The sequence below is a fragment of the Cebus imitator genome, unplaced genomic scaffold, assembly GCF_001604975.1.
Source record: "Cebus imitator isolate Cc_AM_T3 unplaced genomic scaffold, Cebus_imitator-1.0 Scaffold347, whole genome shotgun sequence".
NCBI lineage: Eukaryota > Metazoa > Chordata > Mammalia > Primates > Cebidae > Cebus > Cebus imitator.
This window is the reverse complement of record NW_016107662.1, coordinates 1,049,945-1,069,766: the sequence shown is the minus strand read 5'-3', so window position 1 is coordinate 1,069,766 and position 19,822 is coordinate 1,049,945. Positions and strand designations below refer to the sequence as shown.

The 19,822-nt window shown below is 30.8% G+C and overlaps 1 protein-coding gene across 4 annotated transcripts in view; it reads left to right on the top strand.

Annotated features, from left to right (window-relative positions):
* DENND1B (DENN domain containing 1B) overlaps window positions 1–19,822 on the top strand; it is a 276,363-nt gene that overhangs the window by 151,910 nt on the left and 104,631 nt on the right. For all 4 annotated transcript variants that reach the window (XM_017506062.2, XM_017506061.2, XM_017506058.2 and 1 more), the window contains 3 exons: window positions 3,054–3,154; window positions 8,782–8,827; window positions 13,850–13,951. In XM_017506062.2, coding sequence (XP_017361551.1) covers window positions 3,054–3,154; window positions 8,782–8,827; window positions 13,850–13,951 — 249 coding nt within the window. The remainder of the gene's footprint in view (window positions 1–3,053; window positions 3,155–8,781; window positions 8,828–13,849; window positions 13,952–19,822) is intronic.

Here is a 19,822-nt window from a genome sequence, read left to right as displayed (position 1 = left end):
TATTGTTTGCTTTTCCACTAACACGTAAGCTCCATAGAAACAGGGACTTTGTTCTGTTTAGTGCTGTGTCCCTGTTGCCTCATAGGAATTTTGATTCCATATAGCAAGCACTCAAAATTTTTGTTGAATTAAGAAAATAAATTACAATATTTCAGTTGCATAATTATCTTGGGCTTTAAAGCACTTAGAGATTGCCTTTAGATATATTTTGAAAGTAGATCTGAATTATAGTCCAGTCATAATATCCCTTTAGCCACTAGGATAGAAGAAATCTCAGTACATGAGAATATAAAAAAGATAGAATTGATCTGATTTAAGAATAAAGAATATTTGATTTATGAGAGAAAAATGCTTGCAGATTATCTAGCATAGAGTTCTTATCTTAAAGATTGGAAAACTGAGACCTGATTATATTAGCAGGTGTGCCAGAGGTCACATGGCTTGTTGGTGGCAGAGACCTAATTTTTAGTCTATAACGTACTTGTTATGATTTTATACAATTTACATATGATTGTGTTAAATTTTCTAGTAAATTTGTTTTATTCCACTTACATGCAACTTTGCTATCTTTTCTAAAAGAATATGCCATAATAGTATTTTCTCATTTTTTTTTTAAAGTTACACAACTCTTGCATGCTACTAGGTGAATATAGGGGGTCGTCTTTGGGATGCTCCTGTCTTCTTTGGAAATATCCATTTGGGTGTCTCATGGTTAACAGAATAAATACTTGCCAAAGCAGATTCCTTCTAATTTCACTTAAACGTGACATGTTTGCTGTGTTACCTTTAGTAATTCATTCTGGTTGCTTAGTTTCAGAACTGTAGTTGGGGAGGAGTTTTACATTTTTTCCTCTCCTTGTCACCTGTCTCCCACATCCAGAAAGTTGCCAAGTCCTATAGAGCTTCTTTCTCTCCTGGTAGATCTTTATTAGCAGGCACAACCCTCTGCCAGATGCTGGCCATTGCAGAAATGTTGTGACTGTGCATATAATTACAGAAACCATTCTCTAGGAAATTAGTCAAATTCATTAGATAATGTTGAATTTTGTTAGTGAATAACTCATAAAACTTCATTTGAGGAAGCTCAGCAAGGAGGTAGGGGAAGTATTTATATAGCATTTAGTACAGTGCTTTGGACTTCGGGTTTGCCCACTGAAATAAATTGCCCAGTAAAAAAAATGCCCAGTGAAATAAAGTGAGTTATTAAACATAACACCTCACTTTAAGAACATATTCTTTTTCTCTTGCTACAGTTTTTATTTGCTTAGTAACAACAAAAAAAATAACACTTTTTCTTTTTTTGTTGTTTTTAAAGCTTTAAATGAGCTGTTTAAAAAGTCGTCTGAGTACAGATTGAGAAATTGAGTAATTAGCTGCTTTTCAAAGCTACATAAGCTCTTTTACCCCATCAGATTAAAAAAAAGGAGGGGTGGTGGAAAGAGTTAATACAGCTTTAGAGAGGCCTAATTTACAACTAAGGAGTACCTGAGAGCTCTTGGAGAATTTGACACAATGAGTTAGATCAACCCCACTTTCATTTCCCCCTAGCTGCTGTTTGTAACATAAATAAATCCATGATCTATAATTGTTAAGTAGAAGTATTTGAATGCCTCCTAGTGGCATTTTGTGGCTCTAATTAATGAATTTAAAAAGTAATATTTATTGAAGGAATATTATGATAACCTATTAAAGCTTGTAAGTTAATAAAATCCTTTAATGGTAACATCCTAAGTGAAGTCAAAACACATTGTTTGCCATATAAAACTGATTAAAAACCTGACTGGAAAATTTGATACATATGGCAAAGATGAATATACTTTGAATAAAAATTTTTGGTTTTTGTTCAAATTGAATTATTTTAACTGACTTTTTATGTAATGTAACTATTTTGCACTTAAACATAGACAAATGTGGCTACTAATAGGATTTGGATTGCTTTGTATACATTGATTTTTTAAAATTAATTGTGATTATCATGTGGTTTGTTTCAGTTTCTTTGTATAATAATGGAGATAATGGTTTATAGAAAGTCTGGTTCATTTTCAGATTTTTAAAAATTCTGATCTTCCTGTTGAATAAAGTTATTTAATTGGTAATCTTGAAATACAGACTATAGCAAAACTTTAAAATGATTAAAAATGATTTAATTGTTGCTGTATACTTAAAAATGACTTTACATCTACAGAAATATAATTGAAAATGGAAAGAAAGTCACATTAAAATAATTCTGATGAGGATCAGAAGAAGGGAGAAAAAGTGATATCCTTTTCTTAAGCACTAAAAAATGTTTAATTAACTGCTTACCAAAACAAAACAATTAAAATGGCAATTACCTTTAAAATAGCAACAATGTAATTACAGCTGTTGTGATATAAAGCTAGGAAACAAAATGTTAATCTGGAATGAACAGTTTAAATATGAAATTATGATATACTTGGCTTCCTGTAGTACAGCTGTCAAGCTTGGGCAGTTCGCTGGTCAATAGTGACATTCTATGTGTCAGTGAACAGAGTCTCTTGATACCATAACCCGCAGTTCACACATTACTGAAGCTCCAACTGTCGAACATTCAAGTCCCCTGATATTATTGCAGCTTCCAGACTCTCCTGACTGGCTCATGTTTCATTCTTTGGCAATTTGCCCTAATGATATCCCTTAGGAGCTTTCAGCCTCTCTTCCTTTCCATATTTAATCATGTTATATTAATCTGAGTGATGCACAAACTATGCTGTACAAATTGTAATTTCCTACAATTTTTCTAAGATAGTCACCTAATTTTTCAGTTTTACCTATGTTCTAAGTTTTCAATCCCAAGCTCTGTATTTTCAGATGATTATAACTATCTACATGATTCTACTTTTGCTGTTCATATATGTTTCAGAGGGGCCTCTGAGACATAAGACTTTTAACATGTAGAATTGGTAAAGACAGTGTGATTTATGTCATTATGTAAATTGTTCTGTGATTACCATTCATCACTGATACATTGAACATTCCTTTTTGTTTGGAGGGTCAGCAGCTACTTATTTTTATTATCCTTTTACAAATTTTAGTTAACTGCCTGTATCCATGGATCAGCTGCTCTCCTATACCCAATGTATTGGCAACACATATACATCCCAGTGCTTCCTCCACACCTGCTGGACTACTGCTGGTAAGCTGGCTTTTGCCAGACTCCTTTAAATTTAGGTTTCATGATTAGAAATCTGTTTCTTTGTTAATTAGGTAAATTTGGGGGTATATTTAAAAGAAATCATGGAAACTTATATATTAATAAATAGTAAAGAGGACTTTTATGAAGGACGGAATATTTCTGTAGAAAGGTACCACAAATTTATACTTAGCAAACATAAAGTTCTTTAGGTTTTGTGAATTTCTTCTGCAGTCATTTAGATAACTCAATGTAAAATAGAGAAAAAGAACAGTTTTACGTTGTGTTTAGGAAAACTGTACAGAAGTTATGCTACCAGTTAGAGAACCCAATATCCTGGTGTCAGAATTTGTCTGGCAAGTCTGCCAGAAACCACATTGTCTCTGTCAGGGAATATTCTTGTTACCTTTACTTCACAACACATTTCTTTACCCCTCTTTTTTTCCATAATGGCACATCAAATACCAAGAACTGACAAAGGGGTTGTCTCTAATACAATAATTTTTGTTTTTGGTGTAAGTCAAAGTCTCACCCTTGAGCTACCATGAAAAGCAGTGTTGAAAAGTATTTGGAGCAATTCTGAAAAGCTTCCTAGCATTAGACACAATTCCCAAGACCCACCCAATAACCAGGCCTCTAGAACCTCCTTGTTCTCTTCGCCTGGAAGAGTCTGCATACTTATGAGGCTAAACAAGGATTAGACTCCTAAATGGCAGCTTCTGGGCCTTCCTCAAGACTAGGGGGAAAATATGTTATCTTCATTGCGTAATCATCTTCTGCAGGTATAGCCTAATTCTTAAGAAATGTGTTATGTGTGTGCACACATAAAAGGAAACAATTCTGACCTTAATGTATTTGCTTGTATCATAGCTAATGTTATTAAAACACAGCACTTTTAGAATCAGTGCATTCATTTAACTTCCTTTTTTCATAAAAGGCAGAAAATATTAAGGATTAAAAATGATTTCAGTTCATACATAGAGGGTTTCTTTTAACTTTTTATGACTAACCCTCTTCAGAACAAGTGATTGTAGTGACAACTCATGTACTTGGCGACATATTGATTGTATTAGTATATTGGTGTGTTTCCACAGCATGGTAGTATTATTAGTACTGATAATGCTGTGAAGTAGGTGCCCAGTGACCTACCACTGCTGTTACGCTGTTTGAGAACTAGAAAGGAGAAACAGTTTGTCAGGAAACTATAGGAATATAGTTTATATTATTAAGTGTCACATACACAAGTCTAAGAATAAAGCTAAATCTGTAAATAGGCCCTCTGTCATTCATTTTAGAGTTTTTCTTTGACCAACATACTTATAAGATTTTAGCATTCCTTAAAGGGAGGGTATCTCATTTATTTGTGTTGACATATGTAGTAGATCTTTGTATATACTGTTGAGTAATTAAACTTTATTTAAAAATATATTTTATAGCAGTATTTGGAAATATGTATGGTTTTACATAATATATCTTTAGAATTACATTTTATATATATTAGTACCATCTTAATTTTCCTGTTAAAATAACCTCTTAAAAGGTAAAACACCTTTAATTAAGCTCAATGATCTGTAATGAATTATACATTTAAGACTTCTTAAAATGTTACTTAGGAACTATTCTGTGATACAGGCAGTTCTGTACTAATTTTTTCGAGAGCTTTTCTGATAGTTTCTACCCCTCCCATCAAGTTCAATGAAGGAAGCTTGTTTCTTATTTCAGTCCCTGGAATTTTCTTTCTAGTTTCTAATGTCTGAAATAGCCTTTGGGTTAAGTTCTTATAACAGCTTCCATGCCAAAAACCTCCCTGGTTCAAAGAGTAAATCAGTGATATTCAAACAAGAAGTTATCTGAAACTTCCTGAATCTTAGGGTCACAAACGTAGGCTCAGCTTCCATCATAGGAACTGAGTAGTATAATTATTTCTTAAAGAATAGCCATCTAAATCTCTGGCTCTCTTGGTAAACTAAGCTGTTTCCTAGGGTAAATGGTTTTCTTCCATTTCCATCCTCGAGGTTAAAATCATACCGATCTACGTGTAAAAGGGGAAAAAAATTACAAGATCATTCCTTCAATCTCAGTATTTGATTAAATAATTTTTATATTCCAGTTCAAAAATAGTATCATGAAGATTTGATAAGAAAAGATACTTGCTAGCTCTTTGACGTGATTGGAACTTTCTGAATCCTGAGGTAAACCTACCTCCATGAAGTATTTCTATTTTTGCAACTGGTAGCTCTGCTGTGGATTGGACTGTGGAGAGCCATAATGCCATCTTGTGACCATGGATGAATATTGCATCTTGGTCCACCAATAAAGCATTGCTACTTTGTTGATTCATTCATCCATTCCTTTATTCATTAAACGTTTAATGACCATCTATTAATATTTGACAAGCTGTGAGTATGCAGTGTAATGAATAAGACTTAGTTTCTGCCCTTGCAGGATTCACAGAGAGTAAGAAATACACACATACTTACATATGCACACACACATAGCACAGTGTAATACTGCAATACTATAAGTATTACAGCATAGGCATACAAAAGACCATGGATGGCAACACATAGGAAGAAGTAGCCTACACTCCCTTGTAGGTTAGGGAAGGCCCCTGAGAGGTAATGACACCATCTACATTTTCCCCTAATCAGCCAATGTAAGAGGACTTTGATGTGGTGAGTCTCTGATGTTGCAAGGCACTGTTAACCTATCCGAGTCCATAAACACATAGCAGGTAGTATGACTCTCGGACTAGTGAAATTATAATTATCTATTATTTGTTCAGGGAATGGTTGAGTCACTGTTTAGGCTGTATGACTTTTTTATGAAAGGAGCAGATTTAGCTTCTAAGAGATAGGGTTTTTAAAAAAAAAAAAAACAAAAAACGGTAAATTATATTCTTTAGACTACCCCCAATAGGCTGCTGTTATAGTTTATATCATAAATGGTCTCTTTGTAAGAAAACCTGAAAAGAAAAAAAAAAGCTATTCTTAAGTACAGATGAATTGCTGCTAAAAAGAAGCAGCAATCATAATGGAGACATCTGTATTCCATCTTTGCAAAATAACTTCATTGACAGAAAGGATATAGGACAATTTTGCACATAGAGGACAAAACATCTATGTTGCCAAGAATCTCTTCTTGAATTCTTGAATTGTTAATGCTCTAATCTAATTAGGAAATTTAAACTAGGGTTGCAAAGTTACTTTTCATGAGATTTTGCTGATTTCATAGTAGGATGTACATAATCCAGTTTTTGTGAGAAAGAAACAACTATTCACTCTATATTCTGCAAAGCGTAATTATTTTAGGAAATTGGTCCCTAGATTAATAATGTTTACAGTTCTAACATCTGTATGTTTCAGATTTTGTGAGAAATTGGTAACAAGAGAACATGTGGAGATAACCAGTGATCCCATTTTAAAAGTTTCAAGTTACTATATGATTAAATTTTGCATACAAACTTTTTAATTGATATTTTCATGCCAGCTTAACAATTTTTATAAATGTGTTTTTTATACTTCTAAAGAGAAGTAATATCTTTCATAAAATTTAAAAAATGTTTTCCTAGATGTATTTGCTAGTATTTGGTAGATTATTTAGCAGACTGCTTCTGATTTTATGAAACTCTGACTTACCCATTTATCCCACCAACATTTGTAAAATGGACTTAGTAATTATTGTTTTTAGAGGGCTTAACTATTTTAAAACTATTTTACTAAAATGTGCTTTGAAATTTCAGAGAGCATGGGCTTTTCTGTATTCTAAATCTTGTGAGTAGGATAACCTAATGTGAGGTGAATTGGAAGTTTACACGGTGACTTCAATAATTTTATGCTATTTTGGATATGGGCAGGGCTTGACATATTTAAGATCATGGGAGTTGCCTAACTTGATTTTGTTAAAGTTATCAAAACCTGGTCGTGGACCTAGATTTGTTAGTGATATGCATTTTATGTCTTCTTTTCTGGAGTCCCAGAAGGAATTCCAGGGGTAAGAACCTGAACTAGGGAAGTAGTGGAACAGTACCCATTCGTTCCTTCTGTTTCCTTTTGAAGGTAGAAAATCTGTTAGGTCTTAAGGATATCAAGGCCTATAAATAGTTCTCAACTTTCAGCCAAGTGAAATATCCAGAATATCAGATCAATTCCATATGGTCTCTTGCATTCAAATTAAAAAATAAAAAAATAGGAAGGGGCAAAGCTACAAAGGGCAAAGACAACTGGGAATTAGAATCTATTACAAAAAATAAGTAATGAACTAGAATGTACAGGCTAATGACTAGTAAAATAAGAACTTTAACACTTAGTTTGTAAATTCTGGATATATAGATTATTGGTTAGCTGTCTTTAAATAAATCTGGAACTTTTTAAGGTTACTTTGTAATCTCTGGGTCTGTCAGGGTGCCTATGTAATCTATTGCTGGTTCTCAGTAGCAAAGTGAACACAGAAATTTGGACAGCTCTGTTCTAATGACAATGATGTCTAGAAAATTATGCAAATCCTTTGAGAAAGAGGATTATCTGTTTGCATTAACAGAAAAGGTGTGTGATAATAGAGCACAAAGATGTCTATAAAAGAATTGCCAAAAATGTTTTATTTTAAAATATTTATTCACATATCTGCTGTTACCTTCATAGATACCTGTCAATTCTCGTGTTTTTCTGTTAGATAATATTTTAGGTTTGAAATGTCAAGTTGAATTAATTTTCTTCTCGTATTTCATGAGGTGTTTCTGAAATAACAGCAATTCTTATTTTATGTATTAAAATTTGATTTTTATACATAATTAAAAGTATTAATATTTTTTGCAAGAGTGTAAAATCCATAGGGAATATACTCTGTTTATGTAGTCTATTATTGTTCCCAAGTTTCTACCCTAAGGCCTGGCACCTGCTGTGCTACAAATGTCATGTGTTGAATTAATTAATTCAAGATTATTCTCTTGAGTATTTTTAATTTTATTAAAATTATTAATGAAAGTGAAAGTTGGATAAATCTGAATTTATAAAATTAAATAAGTAAAAGACAATGTACATGAGGGGAAAGATAGCACAGTAGTGAGGAAATTGTTTACTTGTGTACATCCAGTTCCAGAACAGTGCCTGACAAACAGTTAAGACTTAATAAATATTTGCAGACTGACTGACCCAAATATTTGGTGACATAGGAGCTATGAATCAATGAAGATATATATTAACAATATCATAGAAAGAATAATTTAATTGAATAGAGAAAAAGATGTGCTAAAGGAATGTAAATAAATTTGATGATTATTTAGGATATATTTGCTATGAGGTATATGGAAAAGATTCAATTCAGACTATGGCCTAGACCTTGATATTCTTTTTAAGTTTAAAAGAAATGAACGAACTTTTTAGGCATTATAACTCTTGATTAAATCATAAATGATTTTATTATTTTTATAAAAAGCAACCTTAATTTTAAATATATTAATGGACTCTAAGATTAAATTTGAGCTTTTTATAGTGAGTAATTTTGAATATCTATAATGTGTTATGCTGGAACTGAGCATTTAATACATTTAATTTTTAATCATTTTGAATTACACTGTTGTTTCAGTTTTAATGAACTATATGAATCTATGCATATATATATTTTTAATTTAGTGCCCCAATGCCATACCTGATTGGAATACACTCCAGCCTCATAGAGGTGAGTATCTTTCAGACATGAGATAGTGATAAAATTAACTCATAAAATAATAGTTAAAATAGTTTTGTTTTGAAGGAGTATCAATGGAATATGACAAAGAAGTGACTAGTTTCATATATACAGTGTGTATATCATTTTGAAAAAGACAACATTGAAATAATTTCATTTAAATTAATATACTAAATGGCCATTATCAATAGCATGAATTCCATAAAAGTAGTTTCTATTTGGTAGAAACCATATGGTAGGTTTTAAATACTAAAACTTCAGTCCTTGATCAACTGCCTTTTTTTAAAATGGCAACTTGTGATCATTTAGATCTCTTTTTCAGACCTATATTTTGAAAGTCAAAATTTATATACTTATGAGTCATGAAGTACAATTTTTTATTTTGCAGACTTCATTATGTTCCTACTTATCAATATATATATTTTAAAATGTGGCTTTAATATACCAATCATGAAATTTAGAATATAGCCTTAAGTTTTAATTTTCAGTTCTGTTGGGGTATATAAAATTTAGTAATTTTTTTCCACCATTACTACATCATTTTAAAATAATTTTTGTCACTTATTCCTGTACTGAAAGACCTTGAACCATAAACACCTTGAACTTGAAATCAGTGAGATTTCCAGGAAGGTCTTCTTATAGCATTAGCATCTAACAAAATAAGCAAAAGGGTCCAATTAAAACAAAGACTTGAGTCAATTGAATGCTATAATTATGCTGGATGATTTCAATTTTATTCAGATAAGTTTCTTTTTTTTTGCTGGTTGTACAGATTGTACTTTAACGCAGTTTCTACTGAGTAACCTAAATGAGTTAGCTTTGGTTTTCCTCTTAGTTGCCATCACGGTATACACTCCATCAGTCCTTGTTTGATCAAAGATGAGTCTGTTGATATATTTTAAAACTCCTGAGAATCATTGAGAGAGAGTAATGCCCCTTTAGGAGGCCCAGGTTATGGAATCCGACATGTCCTCTAGCTTTGCCCTTTTTTTCTCATCATAAAATGCCAGGGCAACATTTTGTATTTTGTTTCACCAAAAGCAAAAAAAATTTAAATGAATATCTTTAGTAAGTTTGTTTGTAATATTGAAGTCTGAGTTGGATAACTTTATGATTCCTTATTTTTTATTCATTTTTAGAAAACTTGTTCTTACATGCCAAGATACTTCCAGTGAAAGGATAAATTATATAAAATAAAACATGAATGAAAGATACTTAATTTGTTTTTAGATTGTGGAATATATGCCTGGCATTTTATTTATCAGTAATTTGACTTTATTTAAAATCTAACCTTGGTTGGATTCTTTTCTAAAAAGTGTCATCAAATTTGATTTTTATGTTAGTGTATACTTGTCTCTTCCTAATGAATCTAATAGGATACATAATTTTTATAATTATTTATTTATAGAGAAGAAAAACATTTAAAGTTGTTGGTTACCTGTTGATGTTATAGGTTTTTTTTTTTTTTGCATGATAATTCTACATCAACTTTTAAAGCAAATGATTCAGCTTTTCCAAAATACTGTATAAAAGGGTTTATATTTTAAACATTCAATTAAATTTATCAGGTATTCTTGGATAACTATAGAAAAAACCAACACTGTTCTTAAGTAGCAAATTTAAGAATTATTTGCTCCTTAAAAAGTGTTGCCTTAGAGAATAATCCATTCTAACTTTAAATTGGCTCTTTTTGTTAAATGAGAATATTTGAAGCCATGATTAGACTGGTCAAAATCTCTGTATTTTTTATACTCTGGACTTATCTAAGTGTCTTAATAGCATTATTTTAATTGGTTTAATAGTGAATGAGAGAGGCCAGGCGTAGTGGCTCACACCTGTAATCCCAGCACTTGGGAGGCCGAGGTGGGCGGACCAGAAGGTCAGGAGTTTGAAAGCAGCCTGACCAATATGGTGAAATCTCGTCTATACTAAAAATGCAAAAATTAGCTGGGCGTGGTGGCCCATGCCTGTAATATCAGCTACTCAGGAGGTTGAGGCAGGAGAATTGCTTGAACCCAGGAGACGGAGGTTGTAGTCAGCTGAGATCTCACCACTGCACTACAGCCTGGGTGGCAGAGCGAGACTCTGTCTGGAAAAAAAAAAGTAGTGAATAAGGAGCTATACTGGGGACTTCGGGAATTCTTTTAAAACAATTGGATACCATTCAGCAACTTTCTTGTTAATCTATTACAAGATGATGTAAATCCTGCAAATTTCATTCTTGTTTTGTCACGATTAGGCAGATTTTTTCACTAAAATTTCTATCTTCTCTCTTTTAGTTTCACCAAAATGATCTCATAATTAAAATACTGATACAGCTGTTTACATATTTAATATGTAAGACTGAACTGAATAAATTTTTGCAGTCTGCTTGGCAGTTACAACCAGTTTTTTCTCAAGGAATAATTAAAATATTTTTTTATTCCCTCTCTCATGGTCAAGACAGCTGTAACACATTTTATTGTTTTATTAGGTTGGTGCAAAATTAATTGCAGTTTTTTTCCCCATGGCAAAAACCGCAATTAATTTTACACCAACCTAATATAACGACTTCTAAACATAGTTATTCTAAGACATGAAATTAATATCTCTTGACATCATTCTTTCAATTGTTTTAATGGAATTATAGGTAAAGGATGGCCAGAATCTTTTTAAAATACAAATTTTCTTCTAAAATAAAGGCAAAAGACATTTTGTTCTCCCTAAAAAGTAGACTTTGGGGATGAACTCAAGGCAGACTAAGGCCTTAGGAATAAATTGCAGGTCATTAGGAATAAATTAGTGGAGCCTACAAATATGAGGATTAACTTATTTGTTTTAATATACAATGGATTCTAAATAAAGTGTTGATCCAGTTTTATAAGATCATGTGATTGCTGCCACTATGTCATTTCTTTGTATTAGTGTGCCTAAGTACATTTGTAGCCACATTGTATGGAAAAGTTAAATATAGAGGATGTGAGAAACAACTAACTTCACCACCTTATGGTTGTTCTTAATAAGCATTCAGTCTGTGTCTAGTATTATTTTCTTATTTTTGAAGAAAAAAGACATTCTTTTTGGTCTTTTCTTAATTTTGTATCTCATAACTTTATGAGATATATAACAGTGAAACAGAGAAAGAGGTACCATTTTATATATATGATTTCCATGCCTAGTTAGAAAAAAAATAGCTGAAGTCTAATTAGGAGAGAAAAAAATAGATAATATATTGATACTAATCCAAATTAAAAACGATTGTTACACTCTATTTTTTCCTTTTTTGCTAATGTATTAATAGAATTGTTTTCACTTTGGGGGCTCTCAGTTTATTAATTTGAAATGAAAATATTTTTCTATTTTTTTGAGTGGTCCCTTGAATAAAATTCAATATTCAGCTATGACCAGATTTTTAAAACTAAGAGCAATTTTGGAAAAAGTGTACATGCCATAGTAGTACCAATTTCCTTGTTCTGAGTTTAGTGATAATGTCCTCACAAAACATTTTGGGGGCACATAGCTTTATCTTAAATTATTTATAGACTAATTCATTTTACCCCTTAACAAATATATCAGGTTTATTGGATTATCTTTACAGTTTCTTTCATAAAATGACAACTTAAAGTTGAAGATGAAAATCAAAATTATGACTTTTGTTTATACAAATGTGATTAATATATGTTTTTGCTTATAAAGTAGGTTATTGTAGTTATTTTATAGGTAACTACACGTTTATATACGTAAAGCTTTTTATATATATGTATACATGTGAAAAGACAAGGAAATGAGTGTATTTGTAAATATTTCTACAGTAGTATCAATAGTATTACTATAAGCAATTCTCTGCTAATATCTTAGAAGTGGCTATCTTTTAAGTCTTACTTAATAATAAACAAGACAGATTTCTAGAATCATATGTCCTCACTGTAGACATGATGCCTTAGCAAGTTTAACATTCTAATATGCAGAGATTCGAAACTGTAAATGGATCAGATAAATTTTAATTATGACCAACTAAAATAATCCATTTGGCCAATTTGAAATATATGGTAATAATCAGGCTTGAAGTGATAATTTCAAAAATGACTTATTGTAGATCACCACTTAAAAAATACTACACTAAAATTGATTATTAACCTATTGCTAGTTGACTTATACAGTCATGGAATTGAGAGTTCATGAATATATTTCATTAATGAACACTTATCACTAAGGAATAATACTATTTGTTATAATTTAAATAAGACTAGTAAAATTATATGAATTGTTTAGGTATGCCTATTAGTTTAAGTAGGAAAAATGAACCATAAGTATTTTCTTTAAAGATGAAAAATATGATAAAATTCTTATTTACTATTATTTATAGACATATTAAGATAATTTGACTATTTTGATTAAACTTTCAAACAAATCTGACAAGTCAAGATAGTCTGATAGGCTATTAAATTTGATACCTTCTATTGAAATTCATGTGAGAAATATTACTAACAAATTCCATATTACTATCTTGTTATTTTCTCTTATTAAGCTTTCAGTCCTCCTCATCAACATATACCTATTGATATGGCATATAGATAAAAAATTTAAATTATAGTTTAATGTTGTAGTCATAGTTATTGGTTTATGTTATCCCTGCAATATGATTTATGCTAAAACTAGGTATAGAGCTGGCCACAAATTCTTGTATCATGGGACTGAAATTTAACAGATACATTTTAAAGAATATAGTTTGTTTGCAGTTTAATTGTGCCTAATTTATAATAAATTTTGTCGTACTTATGTTTAATATAAGATGAACAAATATTCAATTTTAAGCATTTTTACTAAACCGTTTTGAATGGGTTGTAGTCACACTTTCTCAGAAGGCAAAGTTGTTTGTATCCTTTTATAATATAGGATTTTTCTTTTCCCAAGCCTAATGCATTAAGATAATATTTTCTGTTTCCAAGCTCATCATAATTTTGTAAAGTAAATGTACTAAGATTTTTACTCATAATTGTGTGTGTGTGTGTATGTTTTTTTTTTTTTTAACAGAGAGTGAAAAATAAATCATTGGAAGATGTGATTATGTTAAATGTTGATACAAATACATTAGAATCACCGTTTAGTGACTTGAACAACCTACCAAGTGATGTGGTAAGTATGTAGGATATTTGGTGGTGAACATATATGTTTTCTCCTGGACCTCTGAATTACTAAGTTATTTTTTGCACTTTTAACATCTGAAATAAAAGGGTTGGGTATTTGCATGGGGTGTGAGAGGAATAAATGTAGATTCTATATTTAATATTTTCACCTTTTAGCAGTTGAGATTTTGAATGGAATATCATATTCCTTATTGTAAAAGTAGGATCATAATTAAAAAGCTAGATGCATTCATTAGGCAGAGTTTCTTTAAACGTAAGTCTCTTCATCTCATCTTAATCATTATATTACAAAGTAGGCATTTCTGTCTGCCTAGTGGCATGTCTTGCAAAAGAATGAGAGAGTTTTTGAAGGCAAGAAGAAGAAGGGGGCCAATTATCGGCTTTTGCTTCCCTGCCACCTGCCAGCGCTTTTCCTTTTAATTAATGATCTGATGTTACTGGTCAATATAATAAGAAATGCTTGTACAGTTGGGGTCAGAAAATTCTGGCTTTGATCTTCCTCAACTTTCTGAAACATTTATTTGTTTTCTCTAAATTATTTCAGTTTTATTTTAATCTTTTCTATCCTGCTGAGGGCCACAAGAATGAAAACCTACACTGTTTGTCATTTGCTTTGGCAGAGCAAAGACTGCTTACTTAGAATTCTATTTGTAAATTAAACTGCAAACCCAGTTTGTCATAAAAGACATCTGATCCTTTTGAAATGATGAAAACTGTCTTTTGTCTGTAAAGGCTGATAAATTAAGTGCCAGTTCTCTCCTGGTCTTTGATCTTGCGGAGGGTTGTATGTGTGTGCATGTGTCTGCAGCTTATAATGGGACATATTCTATATGTCACGTTAAATAGTCTCCAAAAGTGCATTATTTTTGGCCTTCATATTCCTTAGTACAGGACAAAAATGCAAACTAGTACTATCTCTGTATATATTTTAATGGCTACTTAAAAATATTTTTATAACATAGTTCTAAGTTAAAATAACTTCCTTTTAAAAAAAGCATTTATCCTTTATATGGATATTAAAAATTGGGAATAAAAATACCTTCATAGTATATTTTTCTGTAATATTGAACTACTTTGAAATCCGTTATTAAGGAGTTTGAGAAAGTGAATATAAAAATCCTAAACTCAAAAATACAATAATATCAGCCTTGATTGTCATTCTGTCTAATGATAGGAAAAATATGATTTTAAAATCAAAAGCAGATTATTTATGCCCATAATAACCTAAAATACTTGCTGAACTTGAGGCACGTTAAAATTGAACTACTTTATCTCACTGTAGTAAAACTTATGCTATGAATGTACAAATCTAAACCTAGGCCAGGTGAACAATTACATCTTTTCAGCTCATTGTAACTAGATTACCTCATTGTAAAATTTTTGCAAAAACAAAATCACAAATTTCATTTAAAAATCAATCAAAGTATTATTCACTGAATAGAGAAATAATTATGAAAATAGAATCCCAACTTTTAAGAATGCTTTCCTTATGTGCATGTACTTCCTACTCTTAATGCCCTAAGGAGAAAGATTGTTTGTTAAAAAGAGAAAGAAGAACAAAAAGAGAAATAAATTCAGCTTTTCTGTACATGATATTAAAATTTTTATAGGCAGCTTCAATCATAGATGATTATTGAGAAAAATAATCTGTGAAATTTTATTTTTTGATGGGTGGTTCTTTTTTAAATTGAAAAGTACTACTTTCCTAGTAGAATCAGTTTGATGATTAAAACATTTATTTAAATATATCGAGAAGTTAAATAATATTCACACATGTAAAGGTCTAAATATATCGAATGACAGAAGGGACCATCTTGTTATTTACTCACAAACAACAATATAAATGTAACTGAAATATTTAAAAATACAGATAAAAAGTTACACTGAAAGGTGGTGTAGATTGATGAAATATATGTTTGAAATTAAAGGACATGGACTTACAGAGAAATTTAAAGAATGGACAAACAAAAACAGCTCTGAGGTGGAGTTCGGACCATTTACTGAAAGTATGAGATGTTTAGAGTTATAATAATTTTCAAAAACTATTTTAGGTGATTTTTAGAACCCATTTCTAATGAATTTAGCTATTTCATCAATTTTATAAAATTATCTCTTACAATTTTGGAGAAAATAGGATGAAGCATCATATTTTTTAGAAGCTACCCTGCCTCCACTAGACAGGACAGTTGTAAATGTTTTAAATGAGATGTGTTAAAATCACAAATGATCTTACTAAAATTTTTTGTGTGTAAGTTAAATTGATAAAATATACTTGAAACCTGAAAAATGTTACTATTAGTATTGTTTGATTATTTAATAGGTTAACTGAGATTTAAATGGGGGGGCCTTTTAAAATCATTTACTAAAGCATTTAAATTATGCTTACAGGCTAGCTGACTTTCTATGCATGTGTAGTCTATTATTGTGTCAGATTGACCAGTGGTCTTGGCTGTTCAAAGGTCAGTGGTCACAGTTGTCCTGAATTACTAGTTCTTTTTTCCTGTGGACCCTCTGCTGTGTTGCATGCTGTAATCTTCTTAATGGCTTCATTCCAATATTCACACATAATATTTTAGATTTATTGACTGTTAGAAATACTACCATGCCAGTAGCAGTTCCGGTACTCTTAAGGTATTTAAAATTGGAAAAATAAATCAGGGCAAAGCTTTCAGGATTCCTTTGTTTTCGTTAAGGGAGGGGGGAAAACCTCTTTTCCTGTCTTCTGACAAGAACACTTGTTTTTCGATTTCATCATTTCACTATAGATTTGGATCATTAAAAGAAAAAAACAAATATTTTTTTGGGAGTGATTTTGACAATATTGATTATTACATGGAATAACTTTTAAAGGCAGTAGATCCAATAAAATATACTCTTGTAGTTTTTGTCTATGAATATATTTTGACTTTTTTTTTTAGTGGCTGTGCCAAATAGACACCTTCAAACATCTGTAGTGTAGTTTGAATGTTTTGAAATAAAAAAAGTAAATGTTAGGACTCAGCTACAGCATCAGCCAAAGTTAGTGTTATTGTGGTATGTTTTTAAGGGTGAGAAAAAGAACCAATTGAATTAAATATAATGTTTGAAATCTCAAATGAGTTGATTTTAATTTATGAAAATGCAGTATTAAAACCTCTTATTCCAAATACATATATAATTTAGTTTTAATTACATAATAATTTAAAATTATTTCTGAGATATTCCTGCTCCTTTTAATTTTTATCATAATTAACATTTTAAAAATCAATTTGGAGGTTGTTACTATTTCAAACATAAATAGAATTACCCTCTTACTAGGAAGTTAAGCTAATAATTAGAAATATAAGATTTAGGAATTCTTTTCTCATATGAATATTAAATTAAACAAATTATTGATGAAAGCACATTAGAATTGACATCTGAAAAAGTTACATGTATCAGAATATTCATTACAACAGGCAAGTTTTTTGACCTGTATTGCTTAACTATCTCTAATAATTTAAACTCATTAGATTGTAAGAATAGTAATTATGTCAGTAGATCAATATGCTATTCCTATTTTAGATAAGAAAATCAAGGCACAGAAAGTATACTGCTAATGTTATATCTAGAGATTTAGTTTGTAGAGGATGATCCTCAGGCCTATGTCCCAAAGAGTTGATCATTGTCCCTTTCATATAAATGCGATATACAATGTAATGAATAACTCATTTAAAATACAGAAGCTTATTTTCCATTTAATCTTGTTAAAGAAATACCAGTTTGATCCATTTGATTTAAATTAGGATTTTCAGCACAGTTTTTAAAACTTCATTTTCATCTTGAATGTAATACAATTGGAAATAATTTTCTGTTTTCTACTATAAGGGTATAGAGAAAATATGGTACACTTAAGAGTTATTGTACAAGTCACTGTAGACCACTGTATGTTATATTATAGCTATATTTGTTATGAAGCATATTTAATTACAAAAACATTAGAAAGACCTTATAATGATGCTATCTAAAATATGTATATTATACTGAAGCTTTCAGGAATCATAAAAAAGAGTGCATTAAATGGTTTTATTGTGGAAAAAAAAAAGAAAAAAGGAAAGACACAAATTGCTCTGAGTCACCAAAAATCATTAAAAGCATACAAGAACTAGAGACAACCTTTAAAACTGTGATATCAAACAAGATTTTTGAATATCTACATTCAAGTGAATTTATTAATTTGGGGATAAGTTGGAAAGAATTAGTTTTTTCAGAGAATTTTAAAATAAACTTTTCAGAAAAATATTAAATTATATAAGCAAATTAAACTTTTTAAACTACACAGATTGTCAATGGATATGTTTAATTCATTGAATATTTTCTGTAATCAAATGTGAAGGTTTAACATGTTAAATTGTCATAATATATGTTATAAAGAAAAAAAAGGCCCCAGAGAATATTATATTAGTTCCAGGTTTGCCACAGTTCTGCTATAATCCTTATTGTGTTTAATGGTAAATGAAGTCCCTAACAAATTTCTAGAGTGGTCAGGTTAGAAAGGTTCATTCAGCTTCTAGAGTAATTTGGAGAGCATTTATTACTTCAGGAGAAAAATATTGCTTTTAGTTTGCCCTTGGAAAAGTATAGTCATACTTTTTCTTCTCTCAATCCCCAATTGCTAGAATTCAGGCATCTAGTTGTCCCTTGCTGCCACCACACAGCCTTGGTACAGTGCTTTGTAAATAGGCATTCAATAAGTGATTGCTGAAAGGAAATAGAATTGCACTTCTTTTATCTTTTGTAATAGAAGCTTGCTTTTAAATTCTCTGTTTACAGTTACCTCCTAGAACATTTTATGAGGATATTTCCATTTGACTTTAATAATAATGAAAATGAGAAATCTGGAAGCATATATAAAACACACTTTTTAAACTATGAATATAACCTTTTATTTCCTGTATTTGGAAAAAGAGACTGTGTTGTAATGGCAATCATTGTGCTTCTGCATTCTCAGCTGAATGTCTGGGGAAACTCAGCTATTCTTTTAAATAGTTATTTTCAGAAACGTAATCATTTACAAAGTAGCTTTTTGTTTTTAGGTAAACTATTATATATTTTGCTGTTCTCCCAACTGTTTTCTTGGTGTATATTTTAAAAATATAAACCTTAAATGCTAAAACAAAGAAAACAAAAGCAAAACCCAAAAACCTTAACTGTGCTTCTAAACATTTAAAAGATTGTTGTTCATTTCTCTCAACTGAATAAGAGAATCTGGCTTTCCTACAGCAACGATCCGGGCTTTAGTAATCTCCCCTTTTATGTGTCTGTACTTTTGCCACTCTAAAGTTGATTTATTGTTTGTTACTTTTAGTGATTTTAAGTGCTCAATGAAGTTCCTTGGCTTTCTTGTGGCTTTTCATTTCCAACTAAATTACCTAGCCTTTCTTTTAATGTCTTCCTCCCACCCACCATGTATTATCTTAATAGCATGCTCCTTTCTCTTGTTATTGCAGATATTTTTTCCTAAAAAAGGTAAACCTTGATTTGGGCTTTTAAAATTATTTCCAATTTATTTATAGTCCTTTAAATTCTTGATTTTTCCACATTCAAGCAACTTTTTTGTGTGTAATATTGTGAGTACTGTCACAATAGTGGTACCCAAATCTTGCTGATATCATAATGACCTGGTGACCTTTTAAATGAATTATGTTTCTGAGCACTATCACAGATATTTTGATTGAGTCAACTAGAGAAATGAATGTAGACTTGTGCCCAAAGCAGGTTGTTAGATTTGTTCATTTATTCATTCATTCAGCAGGTATCTGTCAAGTATCTACTATGTATACACATTGTGCTAAGAACTGGGTATACAGTGGTAAACAATCAAACATATACCCTAATTTCA